Source organism: Haliotis rubra, unplaced genomic scaffold (genome assembly GCF_003918875.1).
Source record: "Haliotis rubra isolate DU_JTF1 unplaced genomic scaffold, ASM391887v1 Scf11, whole genome shotgun sequence".
Classification (NCBI taxonomy): Eukaryota; Metazoa; Mollusca; class Gastropoda; order Lepetellida; family Haliotidae; genus Haliotis; species Haliotis rubra.
Window position 1 is genome coordinate 336,998 of NW_025765003.1, and position 22,015 is coordinate 359,012.

The 22,015-nt window shown below is 42.9% G+C and overlaps 1 protein-coding gene across 1 annotated transcript in view; it reads left to right on the forward strand.

Annotated features, from left to right (window-relative positions):
- The window catches only part of LOC124284079 (E3 ubiquitin-protein ligase AMFR-like), a 37,345-nt gene that overhangs the window by 11,503 nt on the left and 3,827 nt on the right, over window positions 1-22,015 (forward strand). Inside the window, 15 exon segments of the mRNA XM_046720138.1 lie at window positions 3,718-4,021; window positions 4,512-4,604; window positions 11,276-11,440; window positions 11,631-11,783; window positions 12,378-12,418; window positions 12,923-13,055; window positions 14,259-14,392; window positions 14,616-14,726; window positions 16,303-16,487; window positions 16,840-16,865; window positions 16,867-16,953; window positions 17,431-17,556; window positions 20,369-20,431; window positions 20,601-20,764; window positions 21,689-21,793. Coding sequence (XP_046576094.1) covers window positions 3,722-4,021; window positions 4,512-4,604; window positions 11,276-11,440; window positions 11,631-11,783; window positions 12,378-12,418; window positions 12,923-13,055; window positions 14,259-14,392; window positions 14,616-14,726; window positions 16,303-16,487; window positions 16,840-16,865; window positions 16,867-16,953; window positions 17,431-17,556; window positions 20,369-20,431; window positions 20,601-20,764; window positions 21,689-21,793 — 1,886 coding nt within the window. The 5' untranslated portion in view covers window positions 3,718-3,721.

Consider the following 22,015-nt stretch of genomic DNA (forward strand, 5'->3'; position numbering starts at 1 on the left):
GGCATGTACTAATACAATAATGTACACAGAGATTGACTTAAATACAAAAACAAAATATAAATAAATTGTACTCAAACATACTGCTCAAATAATTTATGCAGAAAGATATGTACTATGGCACTGAACATGATTGCAAGATGGAGATATACCCCAGGTCTTGAACAAATGTAAAAAATATAATGCCTACCCTGTAAGTAATACAAGTGTGTGATCTCAGCTGCCACACTTTTGGAGTGCTATAATCTTGGACTTGAAGGAGATGTAGACTAAATATAATGCAGTAATGCACATATACTTTTCACAATGATTCATGAGCATTGTATATATCAAAATATGAGACAAACTATCAACAAAACCCTACCAAGCATTCTCAAAATACAATATTACTTGCTCACATCCATTCATTCAGAAGTGACAGAATATTGTGTCTCATATTACGCACATTTTGTTTACTGAAAGAGACTATGTTAGCATACTGTATTATTTCTGTACAATACAATATATAGATAATGGCCATTTAACTTACTTTATTTTTTATCCCAACTCATCCCTTTGCTGACCTGAGCAGTTCTGTGATGTGCTGATTGATGTTTAGGGTGAACAAAGCATGGAGTATAACAATAGGTGTTAGCTTGGCCAATCAATCTATTGAGCTTCTTGGTATGGGGCAATTAGAGAGTGACACAGAAGTACAGATATTGTGTGTTGTTGCTGACTGAAAAAAATGAACAAACTGACAACTAATTATTTATAAGAAATATATGTAAAATCTTTGCATTTTAAAAGAAACATATCTACAAAGAACTACATCGTTCACACAACTTTTTACAGGTTTTAATTGACTGGCCAGATATAGGGGTATGTGTCAAACAGGTTCAGTGTTTTAAATGTAATTATGCCATCCATATTACAGTCCGTTTGAGTAAGAAACGAACCGATGAATTCCAAATTTTAACATTGTACAAAATTGCCACATAAATATAAATAGTACATATGTTTATCATTTACTAATACCCAACAGCTTTCTTATATTCCGGAAACGGAACAGCCAGTCATGGCCGGGGACATCTCAAAATCTATTCCGGGAGACCTGTCGATTCCTCGTCCGTCGTAGTGTCATACTCACGACTTAAAAGGGATGACAAGTGGTGCCATAGTTGCCTGTTGTAAGCCATCCTGAGACCAGTAACCTTGCTCAATGACGTTAGCTACCTTGTTGACACAGTTTTGCCAAGTTTCAGTCGTGATTTTGTTAAGGGATTCAACCAAAACCTCTACGTCACGTAATCTAAAAGTTGTGTTTGATCTGGCAACATCTCCTTTGACAATACCCCATATCATTTCAATGGGGTTACGGTCACAGTGATAGGGTGGAAGTCGCAGAATATCGTGACCCTTACTTTTTATGTAACTGTCAACCTTGTAGAAAGGTTCACCTTTGTGGGTTTTTATGATCTCATATAGCTGAGGCTTCGTTGCCTTTGAGGGCGGTGGGGTAGCCTAATGGTTAAAGCATTCGCTCGTCACGCCGAAGACCCGGGTTCGAATCCCCACATGGGCACAATGTGTGAAGCCCATTTCTGGTGTCCCCCGCCGTGATGTTGCTGGAATATTGCTAAAAGCGGCGTAAAACCAAACTCAGTCAGTCAGTCTGTCGTTGCCTTTGAAGGCCGTGCGATCTGAAATTTGTCAAGCCATGATATCATATCATCTTTTCAACTGTACGATGTTGGGCCTTTACTGTCGGGGTCCTGCACGCTGTTGTATGTGGCATTGTTCATTACGATAAAAGACTTCTCTGGTAGAGCTTGTACCAACTTGTTTTTAACCCAATCGAGGAAAACCGCACCATTCATCTCGGAATGGTAGTCTCTGTTATCTGTGGACTTTGCCCTGAGTACCAAGTTGCAGCCTGGGAGAAAGCCTTTGCTGGAGCAACCAGCATGGAGAATGATTAGTCTTCCTCCTTTCCCTAGAGGCAGCTTTCTACGTGACCCCTTATCACCCCCATCGGGTACCCACTGGCTGCTGGCAGTGTGCGAGGCATTGACCCAGGTCTCGTCCAAGTACACTGGCTCGAACCCTTCCTCGCTTCTTCTTTATAACCCTGAGAAAATTATTTCTCAAGCTTAACCATATCAGGGCTGCTCACAGAGTACTGACCTATTCTCCCCCGAATTTTCTTATAACGATACCCGAAAGAGTGTAAGAGTCGCCAGAGTGTGTACTTTGATACTCTGAGGTTGTGTTCTTGCTTCAAATGCTTTTTTAAAATTTTCAGCAACATGCATTTGTTTTCAGAATTGAGCTTGTTGATAGACTGCCTTACAAGGTTTTTTTGAAAGTTGTCCAAATGTTTTAATTTGTGTGATTTTGACACGACCCCTACCTGCTTCGCATCACCCCCACAATGTTTGTGTTCCAGAACATTTGTCAGTACCCTTACTGATACTCCGAAAGCTTTTGCTGCCCGCATACGGAATTTATTAATGGCATAAAATGATTTGCCCCTTTCGGCTTCAGCACGGAAAAAAATTGTACACTTTAATTATCAACTGTTTCACGATTTTTCATCAGGCATGTGTATCCCGTTCACGACGAGATAGTGGCTGTTCCGTTTCTGCGGTTTCACCCCACTGCGACAGATCACAACTTTTCCGTTTTCAATGATGATAGTTTCTTAAACAACTTTTTTGGTGGAGTTCTGAAAATTTTCAAATATAAGAAAGCTGTTGGGTATTAGTAAATGATCAACATGTGTACTATTTATATTTATGTGGCAATTTTGTACAATGATCAAATTTGCAATACATCGGTTCGTTTCTGACTCAAACGGACTGTAATGGCACTTATTACAATTTATACAAGAACGCAATTATACATAAAACATTATTCAGTATAATTTAACGAAATGGTCCCAAACGCCCCATAATACTTCTGTCCTGGGCATTTTCTGTCAACATCCACATAATCCTGAAAATCTGATTGTTATGTTATTTAAAGAGATTACGGGGAGTCCCTTACATAGTATTATCAACCAAACCCCCAATTATACTTCCGTCCTTGGCATTTTCTGTCAACATCCACATAATCCTGAAAATCTGATTGTTCCGTTATTTAAAGAGATTATGGTAAGTCCCTTACATAGTATGATCAACCATGTTTTACAAACAATTTGATCCAGTCACAAATCAAGCTTAGAAGGTTTATTCTATGCCTAAATATATGAACATTCTGATGAATTCACAAGGGTTCAAATGTAACAAATGTTATATTTGGGATTACACTTTCTTAGTGGAGTACACAAAGAAAGTACTTGAATTCTTTCTTTACTTAGAAATTTTAATCCCAGATATTACATATGTTACATCTGTGTCAGAGTCCATGTCAGTTTGTTGATGTTCTGCAGCCTCTAGTGGAATGGGGTGGTGGGGTAGCCTAGTGGTTAAAACGTTGGCTCGTCACGCCAAAGACCCGGGTTCGAATCTCCACATGGGCACAATGTGTGAAGCCCATTTCTGGTGTCCCCCGCCGTTATGTTGCTGGAATATTGGTAAGAGCAGCGTAAAACCAAACTCAGTCAGTCAGTCAAACACTGGGATCCAATAACGCTAATATCAGCATGATCAGAGGTCTTGTTTCAAACTCACTATCAGGGTAAAATATGTTGTTGAAAGTATAGATCTTGCTTCTACAATTATTTATTTTTCTGTGTAGGAAAATGCCAGCCATCTTACTGGAGAGGATTCCTTTGCCTAGCCTGCAGACGTACACAGCCTTCAGTACAATTCTGTTGGCATGTGCACTCTTCTACACGCATCAGACGGTCACGTCCACTCCATTCGAAAGTCTGGAACATGAAGATGCAGCTCCAATCCAAACTGAGATCCCGGTAACAGAGAACCTGAGTGAAGATGATCCCGAGATCGTGATCTCTGACCCATGGAACACCACATTACCCTACGACTCCTACGAGTGGAACTTCCTGTTTGTCATGACAACTCAGGCATGGTGTGTTTGGGTGAGTTGTGAGAAAACTTTGGATAGATTTAGACACATACTGAACTTGTACAAGTTGGGGAACAATTTTCATTATGAGTACCGATTGCTCAAAGTCACACTTAAAAACTCTGTAAGAAGTTTTAGAGATTGTTACTTATACATTACAGTAGTAAGGACATCCCAATGCAGGTTACATCATAACAACCATTCACACACTTTGCTTGGTCTATGAAATGGCTAACATTAGTCAATAATATTGTGACTTTGGTAAGCTTTATTGCAGTTGCTTTCTTTTAATTACAATCTTCAGTTGAAGTGTTCAAAGTTAGAAATCTTTAAAAAGTAGGATTTTTACATTGATATAAAACACTGCAGTATTGTAAAACTCAAAGATACCCTCACCTTTACTTATTTCCAGCACCGTGAAATACAGTTGAATGTCAAGGTTGTTCCCAGTGTAAGTTTGGCAACATCCAGTAGTGATATTCCAAGTTGCATGTTTGTTGCAGACCCTGGTAAATACAGCCTATTGCTGCCTGATCCTCTTGGGCAAGCTCATTCAGCGCATGGTGTTTGGGGAACTCCGAGTCAGTGAACAACAGGTAACCAGTTGATTCAGGGAGTGCTAGTTGAGTGTTGATTATAGAGGTGTAAATGTTTTTAGAAATCAGTAGTGAGTGTTGGGTTGGAGCCCTGTCCATCTGCTCACCTCTATACCATAGACAGAAGCTAATTGACTTTCTGTCTGCTCAGCTCAATACCATTGACGGAAGCTAATTGACTTTCCCTCTGCTCAACTCTATACCATTGACAGAAGCTGACTTTCCGTCTGCTCATCTCTGTACCATTGACAGAAGCTAATTGACTTTACCGACTACGTTGTGTGAGGTCTCATTCTGGCAATGATACTGGAAGTTTGTCAGTGCATATGTGGAGGTTATGCCACTTTTTGTGGTTTTTTTTTTTTTTTTCATCTTTTTATTGATATCACTTTTACTACCGGTTTAAACTTAACAACTTTAATTAAGTGAGTCACTTCAGAGAAGAATAATTACAAAATTTTCCATATCCTGACTCATGCTAAATGCTTGTCTCCTTCTTCTTGCGAATGATAGTGGAACACTTGAAATCCCTTGAAGTTCCCTTCTAAAAAAAGCGGACGTAAAATCATCAATCTCCCACGGGTGGCCTCCCTTGCTCCTTTGGCGCCCTTTTAGGCACATGACCAGCCATGTTTTGTCACTCTCTCCTTCGCCCCTTGAGGATGGTTGTGGAAGCACTTGGGTCCCTATACGGCACATATTCTTTTCTATTTAGGACCTTTACATCAAAATAATTGCTGTATACAGCTTTTAGGGTTGTATTCTACTCGTGTTTACATTTGATGAAAACTTGTAATCGTTGTAGGTACCTGTTGTCTGCGGCTGACTGCGGTTGTCTGTCCTGATTGCACTACTTCATGTACTTTCAGCTCTCGCTGTAAACATTGTCTGAATTTAACCACTTTTGAATTCAATAACTAGCTTTTTTTCCATTCATAGACGTGCAAAGGACTGGGTAAGAAGGTATTCACAAGTCATGTCTAAAACGAGTGATTGCGCTGATAACCGTGTGTTAACTACTGCTGCCGATGTTCATAATTCCAGTGAACTGCCGAGCATTTTACGGGGGCAGGTCGCTGTTCCAGTGATGAACTCTTGAGCCAATAAGAGATCGTCGTCAACGGAGCTGTCCTCTTCGCAGACGAAGAAGACTAGATCGTCTTCAACGCAGAAGAAGAAGGCTAGTACCCATAAGACTTAATCGAAGTCTCTACACACCTCTACGCAGAAGACGAGATCCTTCTCTGCCGAGATTGTACCTCCGGAAGAAGCAGACGTGTATGATGATCCCCCCATCCTCATACCTGAAGTCACAGTCGTCAGCAAGAAGACGAAGCCTGCTTCTACAGTGACATCGGCAACTTTATCAGCGCAGACATTGACAGAAGACCTTCTATCAACGCAGACATTGGGTACCAGATATAGCAGCAGCATCAACTCTTCTCAAGTGCAGCGTACCTTAGAAGACACCTCATTGTTGTCAGAAGCATCATCAACCCTGCAGCAGTCTCTTCAGACATCACAGAACTTCAACCCGGGGCTGTTCATGCAACAGTTTACAGACCAGATGATGTTGATGATGGAACGTCGCTTCACGCAGGAGAAAGCTGCTACGAAGACCACTACGATGACTACTAGCCTGCGTGAATATTCTGCAGTCTCTCCAACGCACTTGGAAGAAGAGGGAAGCCTGCGTGAAGGCTCACGTACCTGACAATCTTCCCCATCTGAAGTTAGGAGCCTGCACAACGCTACAACGTCAGCTCAATCTAAGACGTCCCTGAAGGAGCCGCTAAGAATTCTCCACGCAGAAGGCGATCGCAGCATTCTCCCGAACCCTACAGACGTCGTAGATACGGGTCGTCATCACCATCGGACTCAGACGCACATCGGGAACCTGCACGCAGGCACTCCACATCTTACAGAGGGGAAACTACGTCTAAGTATCAACCTTTACGAAGGCCTAGAGAGAGATCTCAAGACTCCAGGAAGATACAGGATCACATCGGGATCGTTGACCTGCGCGCAATTCATCATACAGATCTTCACACAGAGACTCAAGTCGTCGTGGATCGTCAGAGTGGGAGATGTCTAAATCAGAGGAAGAAGGTGAAGTCATATTCTCAGATCCGGAAGTAACCTCATGGATTGGTAATGGCCTGGACCTAGCATCACCTTCCAAGGACACAGGCGAAGCGTTTACATACAAGATGTCCAACGATGATTTCGACACACTCACCTTTCCGCCTATCGACCCGATCTCCCAAGTACCGGACAGTCTCAGCTCAGCTTTTGATAAGGCTACCAAGTTACAGAATCAGCATATCACAACGTTCAACGCCAGGAAATTTCCCTTACATCACATGGAACCCTTCCTGAAGGCACCAGAGATTGATGAGGACTACAAGATCATCAACAACTCCCGCTATAGAACTAACAAGATAGAAGATAAGAAGCTAGCGTAACTGGATACGACTACTAGATGTACCTTCTTCGGACTAGCCAGGTCTAGGGCTATCAACGAAGCACTCATCTCGAAGTTCAAGAACTCCAACGATGAAGATGACCGGATGATATAGTCTGCGCTACTGACTCAGAATAAGGACCACTAATTTATGTCGGAGCATCTGGCATCCACATCAGCGGGCCTAACTCTCCTGAGGAGACAAAGATTATTGTCATCGTGCACCTGGAGTGAGCGGTTCACCAAGTCCTTATACAGAGCCCCATGGTCAGCATCATCAATCTTCGGAGGAGGAATTGAAGAAGTCGCCAAAGACGTTACACACGAATCAAGGGTGGTCATGATGATAAAGATACCTTGGCAAATGTGATTCGCCAGACGTCCCAGCACTACTTCAACAAATCCTAGTTTGCAGGAGTCCAGAGAGCCAGAGAAAAGAAGTATTCCAGCTCAAGAGGAGGAAGAGGTTCATTTCGTCGCCCAACCGGAGCCCCCAGAAGTAACCCCAGAAGAGGCCGAGCACCCAGGGGTACCAGGGGAACCAAGCGCTGAAGGACAGGTTTGGAACGACTGGAGTCTTCCACCCCCAGCCGTTCCTGTACAACCTTGGACAGTGGGTGGACGTCTTCAACGGTACTGGGAGAATTGGGGAATACTACAGGACGACTACGTATCCCAGATACTACGCAGAGGGTACCAGATACAGTTGGAAGCCACCCCGCCGCTTACAAGCAGCCCGCTGGCCTTCAACTATGCTGCCGACCAGACAGAGAAACTGGACGAAGCAATCAAGACTCTACTCGACAAAGATGCAGTAGAAGAGATGAATCAAGATCTCATCACACCCGGTTTTTATTCCCCAATTTCCTGGTACGGAAGAAGAATTCCAAGAGAAGTTTTGGTTCATCTATAACATGAGGAAGTTCAACCAGGAGTATGTCTGCAGACCAGCAAAATTCAAGATGATACATCTTCTTCAGCTCCGACATCTCGTTCGTCCATCAGAATACCTCGTCAGCATAGATCTACAAGATGCGTACCTCCACATCCCGATACATCCAGACTCAAGGAAATACCTAAGATTCCTTTTCAATGTTCATCACTTCCAGTGGAAGGTTCTACCGTTTGGAATATCGTCGGCCCTGGTTGTTTACTCGAGTGACCAAGCCCATCGTCACATATCTACATCGTCGAGGTCTACGCAGTGCTTTTTAACTGGAGGAGAGAATTCAAGTTCATCAAGATCCCAGTCAACTCAGACTGCAACTAGACTTCACCATCAGGCTTCTCACTCAGTTAGGATGGCTGGTAAATCTCCTCAAGTCGGAACTGGAGCCGAAACAGGATCTTCAATTTCGAGGAATACGACTCATCACGGCGGTGAATCGCATAGTCGTCCCAGAGGATCGTTGGGTCAAGATACAACATATGATATCTCAAGCAATGCTCTCTTCATTGACAATGCTTGGCAAAGCATGCTCGGTCTACTCACCTCAGCTCAAGACATGACTCGCAGAGGGAGATTACAGCTGCGCCCACTACAAATATTTGTGAACGCCCATCTCGACAGTCTGGATCTGCTGATACTACCGGACAGCCTGAAACCATACCTCTTATGGTGGGCTCGGAAGTTGAATGTTTGCGAAGGAACCTTTATGTCAGAGCCGGTTTGCAACACTCATCTCTACGTGGATGCATTGCTACAAGGATGGGGTGCCCACCTCGACAATGAAGTGGCAGCAGGGAAGTGGTCGAGTCAGGATCAGAGTCTGCACATCAACCTGTTGGAGATGAAAGCAGTGATCAACACTTTACATGCCACATTCCAGGAGCAAAGAATGTCATAGCAGACGCCCTATCTCGTCCACTACAACCATCCCCGATGGAATGGATGTTACACCCAGAAGCGTTCCGGTTCGTCATACAGACAATAGGATCTCCACTGATAGACCTGTTTGCAACAAAATTCAACAAGCAACTACCAACATTCGTCTCACCAATTCCAGATCCTCAGGCATGGGCAAAAGACGCTTTAAGCATCTCATGGGAAGGATTAAACGCTTATGCATTTCCACCTCCAGCACTACTACCACAAGTAATACAAAAAATCAAGCAGACGACAACGCTGCAACTGATTTTGGTCGCGCCCCATTGGCCAGCGAGGGTATGGTTTCCCATCTTCATACAAGAACTCGGAAGTCCAACCCTGAAACTACCAGAGTGGTCGAACCTGCTCGTCCATCCACACAGCAAGCAAGCTCTCGGGAATCCGGCATTATTCCAGCTACATGTGTGGAGCGTATCTAAGCTTGCCTGAAGACTAGAGGGTACTCCACCAGAGCAGTGAAAGCAGTGACACTAGCTCTACGCATATCAACTTGCAACTTGTACGACGACAAGTGGCAGAGATTTGAACAGTATGCAACGAGGAAAGCCTTTACAGCGGTAAAGGCAACCCATCCTCAAGTGGCGGAATACCTGTGTCATTTGCGACAGACGAGACACTTAAAAGGTTCAACACTGTCAACGTACCTGGCTGCTCTCAGCACAGTTATCACCATGAAAATGGGTGTTAAGCTGACCGAAGTACCAGAGATACTGGCACTACTACTCTCATTCAAGTTGGAAGACCAACAACAGAAATTCAAGGCTCCTGCCTGGGATCTCAACGTAGTTCTACAACATCTCACCAGTGACGCCTACGAGCCTCTAGAACGGACATCCTTTGAACTACTGACAAAGATTACGCTGTTCCTGATCGCCCTAGCAACAGCAGCGCGGATGTCAGAAATACATCCTCTGGACTTTGAACGAAAACGATTTGAATCAAGACATCGTGACATCGTAAATCTAAGACTGAGATGGGACTTTATTGCCAAGAACCAACTGCCCGGCCAGCCTCACAGACAGTTCCACATCCCAGCAATCTCTACAGTCCTTGGGCCACAGGATACACAGCATCTATCCTTATGCCCTGTCAGAGCACTAAAAGTCTACCTAAAAAGGACAAAAACAAGGAGACGAAAATTCAAGCGCCTATTCATCCCGTTAGCCACTGAGACGCCCACGGAAGTCTCACAGACAACGATATCGATCTGCATGAGAGCCACTATACTAAGGGCCTACAATCCCCACGAAGTCAGAGCCCTGGCATCTACACTTGCTCTGCATGGAAACTGCTCGATTACATCAATAATGGAGGGCTGCTTTTGGAAATCAGACACGGTGTTTGTCAACCACTACCTCAGAGACATAGCCACCGAAGACGTCTCAGGCATTCACCAGTTTGGGCCACTTGTTGTAGCACAGCAACTAACAGTTCCACAAAGGCGCTGAGAAAAATCTCACCCTTTTATCACGTGACTTGTGAAAACCAACGCTCTGGAGAGCAAATGGTTAAAGTCCATGCACACGTCTTGCGTGCATCAAGAGATGAAGTTTCAATAGATAACTAATGGAACATAAATATATCTAAAACCCACACAAAAATGTCGAGAAGTTTCTGAAGAAATCTGACAAGTTGTGGTTCCCCCCAGACTCATTAGAGAGAAGTAGAAAGAACAGAATCATCAGCAGTGCCGTCATAAGTTCCCATGGGGGGTAATACAGGACGTAAATTAACAGCCAGTGAATCCAGAAGTGGCCTGTCCCACCACTGATTCCGACGGATTCTGCAAGCATTTAGCATGAGTCAGGATAAGGAAAAATTTTCTGACTAAAATTGATATTTTATACTTATCCTGACTCATGAGGTCAGCCCTCCCAACCTCCCCTCTCATGGCACTCTGGATTTCCCTGTAAATCCGGGTGTCAGGCATTCATGCGGAGAGAGTGACAAAACATGGCTGGTCATGTGACGAAAAGGACGCCAAAGGGGCAGGGGAGGTCACTCGTGGGTGAGTCATGATTTTACGAAGGGAACTTCAAGGGATTTCAAGTGTTCCACTATCATTTGCAAGAAGAAGGAGACAAGCATTTAGCATGAGTCAGGATAAGTATAAAATATAAATTTTAGTCAGAAAATTACATAAATACTCCCTATTCACATCCTTTCTTTTATACAATTAATTAATGTGAGGGACCTATGTCCTAATAAGTACTAGTATCTACACTGTTGGACAAGCAAGTAGTATTATCAATTTAGAAAGACATTTATGATCAATCATTTCTGTTTGACTATTTATTGCTTTCCTTTCATTTTGCTCAGCACCTGAAGGACAAATTCTGGAACTTTGTGTTCTACAAGTTCATCTTCATCTTTGGTGTGATGAACGTTCAGACGATGGAGGAGGTTGTGCTGTGGGTGGCTTGGTTCTCCGTCCTTGGCTTCTTCCACCTCCTCACACAGCTCTGCAAGGACAGGTTCGAATACGTGAGTACACTTTATACATGCTTGGCTTATCATGGCTTTCCTGGACATGAAATGGTGTCTCAGATATTCATGCCAACTGTGAATGGAATCACCTTCATTGCTGGTCATCTGAGACACCAAAAGAGTATGGCTGTGCTATAAAATTTCCAAGTCCTTCCAATGTACATTTGACTATTGCTTATGTTTGCAGTTGTCATTCTCCCCAACCACGGCCCGGTACTCCCACGTGAAGCTCCTCAGTCTGCTATGGGTGATCCTGGTATCGTGTGGAGGCCTGCTCCTCGTGTGTGTCTATGTCGGACTGCAAGTTGGACTGACTATACTGGCCTTCATGGCGGCTGAGGTGAGTTTGGGACACTTCAACCCCAGGGGTCTGGTGGTTGAGTCTCATGGCAGCTTTATGTATCATACTAGAGACCTAGGTTTAATTCACCAAATTGTACAATTCATGTATCATATTCTTGGTGTTCCTCATAATAATAAAATGAATCAATTTCTTGTATCCTATGGTTATCCATAGCTCACTAACAAGGAAAAGGATTGGGAGGCTGATTCTGTTGTAACATTGCTGCATTCGTCAACCTTCACTCTAGTGATCTCAAGCTTTGAAATGATTGACTTACTTCCATATTTCAACTGATCTGGATCTTGGATAAAATAGAGAACTAACTTGGCTGAAGTGGCTGTTGCACTGTGGTATGCCACTTATTTTAAGAGGTTTTAAAGTGCAGTGTGTTAGTTTAGTTTTGCGCCGTTTTTAGCAATATTCTAGCAATATCAGAGCAGGGATACCTGAAATAGGTTTCACACATTGTGCCATTGTAGGGAATCAAACCGGGTCTTCAGTGTGACAAGCAAATGCTTTAACCACAATGCTACCCCACCGTATGTCTGAATGGATTTTTCCTGCATTATTTCTTGTCTTGTTCCTTTGTAGTGCTTGCTGCTTGGAATCAGGGCTCTGTATGTGGTTGTGAGGTAAGTAGCATGTCACAACTATCACTCAGGTGGTGAAAACTGATATAAATGTAAACCGGTATATATCTCACAATCACGCCAAGACATTTAAGAAAATATATCTCTTTTGTAAAGATAGTTGAGCATTATTGAAGTAATCTACTTTTTCCAGCCAGGTTAACTGTCTAAACTTTCTAACCATGCCATTATTTGACCTGTTTTCTGATATGATTTAGTTCAACCTATTAATAATAAGAAGCTTTCTGGGTGAAAATGTCAATGCAAGGAAATTAAAGTATAGTTTTATAGGGTACATTCTGTTTGTCCATAGACAATAAAAGTACAGAGATTTCTGTCTGCCCAGAACTCAAACGTACCAGGTACCAGGCATGTTGGGCCCGGTGTGCCCTCATCCTTGTGAAACAGTTTTTATCAACTATGAAGTTATTCATCATGTCTTCTGATAAAATCAAGTCTAGCACTGTCAGTGACCATGCACAATGATGCCATGTGATTGTGTGTTAGGTACATCATCCACCTGTGGGACATGAGCAAGGAGGGTGTGTGGGAGAACAGATCCATGTATGTGTACTATGCGGAACTCGTCTTTGAATTGGCCGCCCTCTCCATCGACTTCTGTCATCATTTACACATGCTGGTGAGTGTCTTTTTATCATTTTGTTGTCTGTGGTCTATCTGCTTAGAAGGTGACTTGTGTCAAGTGTTCAGACCAAGCTTCATCCTGTTTATTACAATGATAGAGCTGTTAGGTCAGTGACCTGCCAGAATTGTCAACATTAGGTATTCTGTAACATGTAACTGGAATACTGTTCAAGACAGAATTTAAACAAAACCCATCACTCCTTTGAGAAGATTGACAGTAAAAGTTCCAAGCTTGCCCAGTTCAGATTGGTGTTCATTGCAATTAGATTTAACACAGCCGACAAGCAGGGAAGTGCAATTATCAGCTGTGAGAGAGTGAGTTTAGTTTGATGCCGCTTTTAGCAATATTCCAGCAATATCACAGCTGGGGACACCAGAAATGGGCTTCACGCATTGTACCCATGTGGGGAATCGAACCCGGTCTTCATGGAAACACTATGCTACCCCAATCGCCCCAGCTGTGACTGGGTTAGTGGGAAACTACCCTGATTGTTGGTCAAGGAAGTGATTGAAGTGTAGTTTTAGTACATCACTGCAGCCTGTAATTATACTCATGGAAACAAATAAGGGAACACATGAAAGTCCACGTGTTCCCTTATTCTTTTCCAGGTTTCTTCACAAGGTATGTATTGCACTGTGAGTGAAATTCTGGAAAAGAATATAGGAACACTTGTACTTTTATGTGTTTAATTATGTGTTTCTATGAGTATACTCAAATCAACAGAAGGCAAACCAGTGGCCAAATGCATGAACACCAGTTTATGATGTCATAGTATAAAATCTGCTTGGGCATGTTAATAGTCACACAATGGGGCTGAGTGTTGATTTATGCCCCAGTCAGCAATATTCATGATACAAACCCAGTGGATGACAGCATGAGCAACAGATAACTCCATCTGAATCTGATATACAAACAGCCAGGTCACATGATAAAGGGCTGATCCTCAAGGTTCAAATAGGTCTGATGGTATAGAATATACAAACATTGCTAAAAATTTAAAATGTCCTATGTCTTGTCGTCAGCAAAATCTCTGTGTTGGACATTATGCAGGAAATCATTCATTGGTTTGCCTTTCCAAGACTTGAATATAAGAGACAGATGTGATATAACTGGAATAATGGCTAACCACTGTAGTGGGATAAGAAGCACTGGAGTCTGATAACCTTGTATGATTGTGGTGTGTGTTTCTGCCGGCAGCTGTGGGGAAACATCTTCCTGAGCATGGCCAGTCTGGTGATCTGCATGCAGCTACGCTACCTGTTCTATGAGTTCCAGAGACGGGTGAAGAGACACAAGAACTACCTACGTGTCGTCAAGAACATGGAGGCCAGGTTAGTAGAATGAGTAGATGGTGTGGACATTCTTAAACAGATGGAGTACATAAGATTTTAATTCAAGTTAAAACCATACAAAATATTTCACACAGATTTGAAGAGGATTCCAGCTTAATAAGTGCAATTTGTTCTGCTAAACGTAAACTTATCAGTAGGATTATCCTTGATTATTGTGACTGACATGAGGGCTGAGTGTCTCATGGGAACTGTTCTGTGTTAGGTTCCCCATGGCAACACAGGAAGACCTGGAGCAGAACAATGACGACTGTGCCATCTGCTGGGAGAGGATGGAGTCGGCCAGGAAGCTGCCCTGCGGCCATCTGTTCCACAAGTAAGTCCTGATATAATGAGGGCTGATTAGCGGGGACATTTTACTCATGCTTCAAAACTTCTGACCCTTCTCTCATACTTCTGATACTATTGCACTTGTGTGAAACTCTTTCCAGTTGTGGGTGGTGGGGTAGCCTAATGGTTAAAGCGTTGGCTCGTCATGCCGAAGACCCTGGTTCAAATCCCCACATGGGCACAATGTGTGAAGCCCATTTCTGGTGTCCCCCGCCCTGATGTTGCTGGAATATTGCTAAAAGCGGCGTAAAACCAAACTCAGTCAGTCAGTCAGTCTTTCCAGTTGTGTTGTAATAGTATAGAAGTACCTTCACCTTCCAGTGTAGCAATGTGAAGTGAGAATGTGATTTGGGCACCATGTTTGAGATCCAGCAGAGGTTGTTCAGGAATTTAGGGAGGTACTTCGGCATATTTTCTGATTATGAACATATTCTGAAACATACCTGTTTAAACATGGTGTCCTTTGGGCAGAAACAGATATCTGTGATATGTTAAGTAAGGCAGCTGACTTTGTGTGCTGCGATTAGGTGCCTGACCCTGGGGGTGTGGGTTTGAATCCCGTATGGGACTCAACCCAACAAAGCTACTAGAATCTGTACTTTACTGAGAACGTATAATCCCAAATATAACATGTTACATTTGACCACTTTCTAAATGGCATTGTGTATTCATCTGTGATATAGCTGACAGATATCCATCATTTAGCGAGGTGGTGGGGTAGCCTAGTGGTTAAAGCGTTCACTCGTCACGCCGAAGACCTGGGTTCCATTCCCCACATGGGTACTATGTGTGTCCCCGCCATGATGTTGCTGGAATATTGCTAAAAGTGGTGTAAAACCATACTCACTCACTCGCCCATCATACAGGTGACAGATATCTGCTAAACAATTTGGAAATATCCATGATATATATGTGACACAGCTGTGACACAGCGATGGCGCTGTCAAATACCTATGGTATATCAGGGAGATATCCATAATAAATCTGAAGGATATCCCTGAAACAACAGAGATGGCAATAATATATCAGCAAGATATCCATGATACAGCAGAGATGGCAATAATATATCAGCAAGATATCCATGATACAGCAGAGATGGCAATAATATATCAGCAAGATATCCATGATACAGCAGAGATGGCAATAATATATCAGCAAGATATCCATGATACAGCAGAGATGGCAATAATATATCAGCAAGATATCCATGAAACAACAGAGATGGCAATAATATATCATCAAGATATCCATGATACAGCAAGATATCCCAAGATAACAGCAGAGATGGCAATAATATATCAGCAAGATATCCATGATACAGCAGAATGGCAATAATATATCAATAATATATCAAGATATCCATGATACAGCAGAGATGGCAATAATACATCAGCAAGATGGCAATAATATATCAGCAAGATATCCATGATACAGCAGAGATGGCAATAATATATCAGCAAGATATCCATGATACAGCAGAGATGGCAATAATATATCAGCAAGATATCCATGATACAGTAGAGATATAATGATATAATGGTTATGCACTGTTCTGTTTGTAGTTCCTGTTTACGATCCTGGCTGGAACAAGACACTTCTTGTCCAACCTGTCGCATGCCACTGAGTGACAGTCCACGTGAGAGACAAAACGTGCCACAAGGGGTGCCCCCTGAAACAGGGAATACTGGGGCACCACCAGCGCCACCAGCCAACCAGGCAACCACGAATCACTTCTTTCATTTTGATGGTAAGCAGGCCTGAATGAGGTAGTGATGCAGATGTTTGATTCCTTGACATGGTTACGTTATAGATTTAGCTTCAAGTCTAGCCTAGTGGTTAAAGCATTCGTTTGTCGTGCTGAAAATCCAAGTACAATGTGTGTAGTCCATTTCTGGTGTCCCCTGTCATGATATTGTTGGAATATTGCTAAAGCGACATAACACTAAACTCAAGATAATTGGAGGAGAGAAAATTGGCATACAAAAGTTGTTGTTTTTTTCCAACATGTTGGTTTCGCTTATCAGCAGTTAGTGCTGAAAATTTTTTGGTTCTTTGCAAGGAAGCTTTTCTCGGCTATAAAAATGTTTTTGTTGTTTCAGCATCTCGCTATGTGAGCTGGTTGCCGAAGTTTCTCGGTGGAGGTGACTCACACCAACCTGTTGCCAGGACAACAGCAGGCACGGGTGTCCCCCACCTCCCAGCTAGATAACATGGTGAGTAAGAAATCAGAGGTAATCTGTTTTGATACATTGTCAACACAGACTGAATGAGCCAGACAGTCAGATTTGTTGACTTGGCTGATCAGTAGTTTGGTAATGTTACTCATGTTGTCAGTCACTGGTTTGTCTGGTCCAGACTCAGTGATGTACAGGCTGCCATGATATAGCTGGAATAATGCTGACTGTATTAAACAAGAAGAGGAAAGAAAAAATGATGAAAAAAGACTATGAAAACAAATTGTTATGGTTTCAAGTATTCAGCATTGTTAGACATTGTTAGATGTTTCTGTCCTTGTTTTGGGGCAATGGGGTACCCCAGTGGTTAAGGTGTTTGCTCGTCACGCTGAAAACCCGGGTTCAATTCCCCACATAGGTACAATGTGTGAAGCCCATTTTTGGTGTCCCCTGCTGTGATAATGCTGGAATATTGCTAGAGGCGGTGTAAAACTAAACTCACTGTCCTTGTTTCAGGCTAGGCAGGTGCAAGCAGTATTTCCTAACATGCCTCTGGCTACCATTGTGGATGATTTAGGAGCTACTCGGTCAGTGAACCTGACCATAGACAACATTCTGGAGGGAAGACTTGTAGCTCCACCAGTGAGTATTGCCATCTTAGTTCTTGCAGTGAACATGCAGCTTACCCAGTGGAGTAAGGCGCTGTATCTTACTGTGCATGGGTGCCGTTGTACAAAGCGATCTTAGTGCTAAGATGATCATACCTCCCATTAACATGGTGTTTTTCTGTCGGGCTACTGTACCGGTGTCCATTGACTCAGGTTGCTTCCTCACCAGTACAGCACCCAGATTTGCAGAGTTGCTTTTCATGAGAGTTTGAATCCCAGTTTCTCCCCTGATTATGATCCTTGGGTTGTCAGCACTATACCACTTCTTTATGTGTCACCATAGTGCTGATGATCCTTGGGTTGTCAGCACTATACCACTTCTTTATGTGTCACCATAGTGGTGATGATCCTTGGGTTGTCAGCACTATACCACTTCTTTATGTGTCACCATAGTGGTGATGATCCTTGGGTTGTCAGCACTATACCACTTCTTTATGTGTCACCATAGTGCTGATGATCCTTGGGTTGTCAGCACTATACCACTACTTTATGTGTCACCATAGTGCTGATGATCCTTGGGTTGTCATAGTGGTGATGATCCTTGGGTTGTCAGCACTATACCACTTCTTTATGTGTCACCATAGTGCTGATGATCCTTGGGTTGTCAGCACTATACCACTACTTTATGTGTCACCATAGTGCTGATGATCCTTGGGTTGTCAGCACTATACCACTACTTTATGTGTCACCATAGTGCTGATGATCCTTGGGTTGTCAGCACTATACCACTACTTTATGTCACCATAGTGCTGATGATCCTGGGGTTGTCGGTCAGCACTATACCACTTCTTTATGTGTCACCATAGTGCTGATGATCCTTGGGTTGTCAGCACTATACCACTTTCTTTATGTGTCACCATAGTGGTGATGATCCTTGGTTGTCAGCACTATACCACTTCTTTATGTGTCACCATAGTGCTGATGATCCTTGGGTTGTCAGCACTATACCACTTCTTTATGTGTCACCATAGTGCTGATGATCCTTGGGTTGTCAGCACTATACCACTTCTTTATGTGTCACCATAGTGCTGATGATCCTTGGGTTGTCAGCACTATACCACTTCTTTATGTGTCACCATAGTGGTGATGATCCTTGGGTTGTCAGCACTATACCACTTCTTTATGTGTCACCATAGTGTTGATGATCGCTGTTGTCAGCACTATACCAATTCTTTATGTGTCACCATAGTGCTGATGATCCTGGGTTGTCAGCACTATACCACTCTTTATGTGTCACCATAAGTGCTGATGATCCTTGGTTGTCAGCACTATACCACTTCTTTATGTGTCACCATAGTGCTGATGATCCTTGGGTTGTCAGCACTATACCACTTCTTTATGTGTCACCATAGTGCTGATGATCCTTGGGTTGTCGATGCACTATACCACTTCTTTATGTGTCACCATAGTGCTGATGATCCTTGGGTTGTCAGCACTATACCACTTCTTTATGTGTCACCATAGTGCTGATGATCCTTGGGTTGTCAGCACTATACCACTACTATGTGTCACCATAGGTGCTGATGATCCTTGGGTTGTCATAGTGGTGATGATCCTTGGTTGTCAGCACTATACCACTTCTTTATGTCACCATAGTGCTGATGATCCTTGGGTTGTCAGCACTATACCACCACTTTATGCAGTGTCACCATAGTGCTGATGATCCTTGGGTTGTCAGCACTATACCACTACTTTATGTGTCACCATAGTGCTGATGATCCTTGGGTTGTCAGCACTATACCACTACATATGTGTCACCATAGTGCTGATGATCCTTGGGTTGTTGTCAGCACTATACCACTTTCTTTATGTGTCACCATAGTGGTGATGATCCTTGGGTTGTCAGCACTATACCACTTCTTTATGTGTCACCATAGTGTTGATGATCCTTGGGTTGTCAGCACTATACCACTTCTTTATGTGTCACCATAGTGTTGATGATCCTTGGGTTGTCAGCACTATACTACTTCTTTATGTGTCACCATAGTGGTGATGACCTTTGTCACAGTCGTGACAGTTGTAACAGCACCATTTCCATGTATGTTTCCACTGTACTTGTAAAGGGGCGGTGGGGTAGCCTAATGGTTAAAGCGTCGGCTCGTTACGCTGTCGACCCGGGTTCGAATCCCCACTTTGGCACAATGTGTGAAGTCCATTTCTGGTGTCCCCGACCGTGAGATTGCTGGAATATTGCTAAATGCGGCGTAAAACCATACTCACTCACTCACTCACTGTACTTGTAAATGTTCATGAAATTTGTCACATCGGATGTCTATGACATTTGTTAACCCATGCTTGTCGTAAGAGGCGACTAACGGGATCGGGGTGGTCAGGCTCGCTGACTTGGTTGACACATGTCATCGGTTCCCAACTGCTGTTGATCACTGGATTGTCTGGTCCAGACTCGATTATTTACAGACTGCCGCCATATAGCTGGGATATTGCTGAGTGCGGCATAAAACTAAACTCACTCACTGTGACATTTGTTGCATGATATAACGCAGTTGACAAACACTGTTCAAAGCGACACTGTAACAGCACCTCTCTTCAACTACCATTGATGTGTTTCATATTGTAGTTACACATATAGTGAAACACCTTCAAAATTATCAGAGCATGTGATTGTGCGAATCCTAATATAATTATAACAAATAATTTGAATAATCCATGTAGCATCCATGAGCCACTCTTGCAATAAACTAGATATGTGGTAGATGAACAGAATACACTTATATATCCTTGTGGTTTATTTAATAGCATTATTAATGTACATTTGTGTTTTTCAGACACCAGTACTTGCCAACAGGCCCAGTGTTGACAATGACACCGATGATGAACAGAATATGCAGGTATGAGCAAAATGTATATTGGGCATTTTGAGCATAAATATGGTTGCTTCTTTTCTTACCCGTACTGTTATCAGAGATTTTGTATGATTATGGAAAGTGTTTTCTGGCTTTATTCATCCTTGTTTGTCTTATACAGTCTACATATGTGTACGTATGCCATGTCTTTTAGCAGATAGCTGTGCCGTCCACAGTGTCTCGGACAGGGCTCATGGGATTGAGGGCTGCATTGGCTGACACCCATCAGTTAGTTGAGGATAACTTGGACAGACAGCCAGGCCCCCTGTTGGCTCAGGCTGAGGCCATAGTTAATAACTCTGGGGACTTTAGACACAGGTAGGTGATGGATAGTACCGTGAAGCTGAACCAATACAAATACATGTAGGTGCTGAAATGTTCAATACTGTAGCTAGGAATATTCCAGCTGTATCACATCCACCTGTCAGTCATTAGGGAGGAGACATTACCTGATGTTTGTTTCAGTGACGAGGTGCCGGGATCGAGCCCACCTGTGACCGAGTGTAAAAACCTGGAAGTCAACTTTGTGTGCAGACTCTTTCAGTGTTGTCACAACCCCTAGTGTACAGTACACAACCCTGAACCCACGAATCTGTTGGTAAATACCACCATATAGCTGGAATATTGCTGAGTGCAGTGTAAAACTAAACTCACTCACTGTTGGTAAATGACCAGATGGTGGCCACATAAATAAGTGCAAACACCTAGTGAGTGAGTCAGTATGGTTTTATGCTGCTTTTAGAAATATTCCAGCAATATCATGGCGGGAGACACCAGAAATTGGCTTCACACATTGTACCCATGTGGGGAATCGAACCCGGGTCTACAGCGTAATGACTGAACGCTTTAACCATTAGGGTACCCCACAGACACCTATGTACGCATATTGCAATGTGCAGTAAAACTTGGACGAAGTACTGTGACTATGTGTCCCATAGTTGTGTTGTGAATAATGGTGACCTCAATGATCGAGAGCGATCGTGTGGAAAATAGCATTCAGAATTGTTCGAGTTTTCGAAGTAAAAGCTCAAATAGTTAAGTGCGAATAATAACTTTCGCGATTTGGTAAGCTGTGATTGGTCAATTCAAAAGGTTAGCTGATGCGACCTTCTACTAGGGTTTGTTACACACAGTATATCACTGTAACGAATAATACTGAGCCTATTAGGCTGGTTATGCCAAGTACTTCATGCTGGATGTTGTATGACATGTTTCAGTGAGGTGTTGTATGACATGTTTCAGTGAGGATGTACCATCACCATTAGGAGGAAGGTTTTCCAAATCTGCATCTGAGAGAATGTCAATGTTAGAACACAGAAAAACATCCATGGTTGATCAAGCCAGAAGGTAAGCCTTCTCTAGTTCAAGGATGATTTACAAACACATCATTAAAAGGACATTATTATAAGGGTAATGCTATTTTTGAGGGCATTATCATTTGCAGAAGCCCGAGGTCTTCCATTAACTGCCCGACGAAGGAGAGCAGTTGAAAAAGACCGAGGGCTTCTGCAAATGATAATGCCCTCAAAAATAGCATTTAGTTATTATTGCTAAAATACATGGAATTTG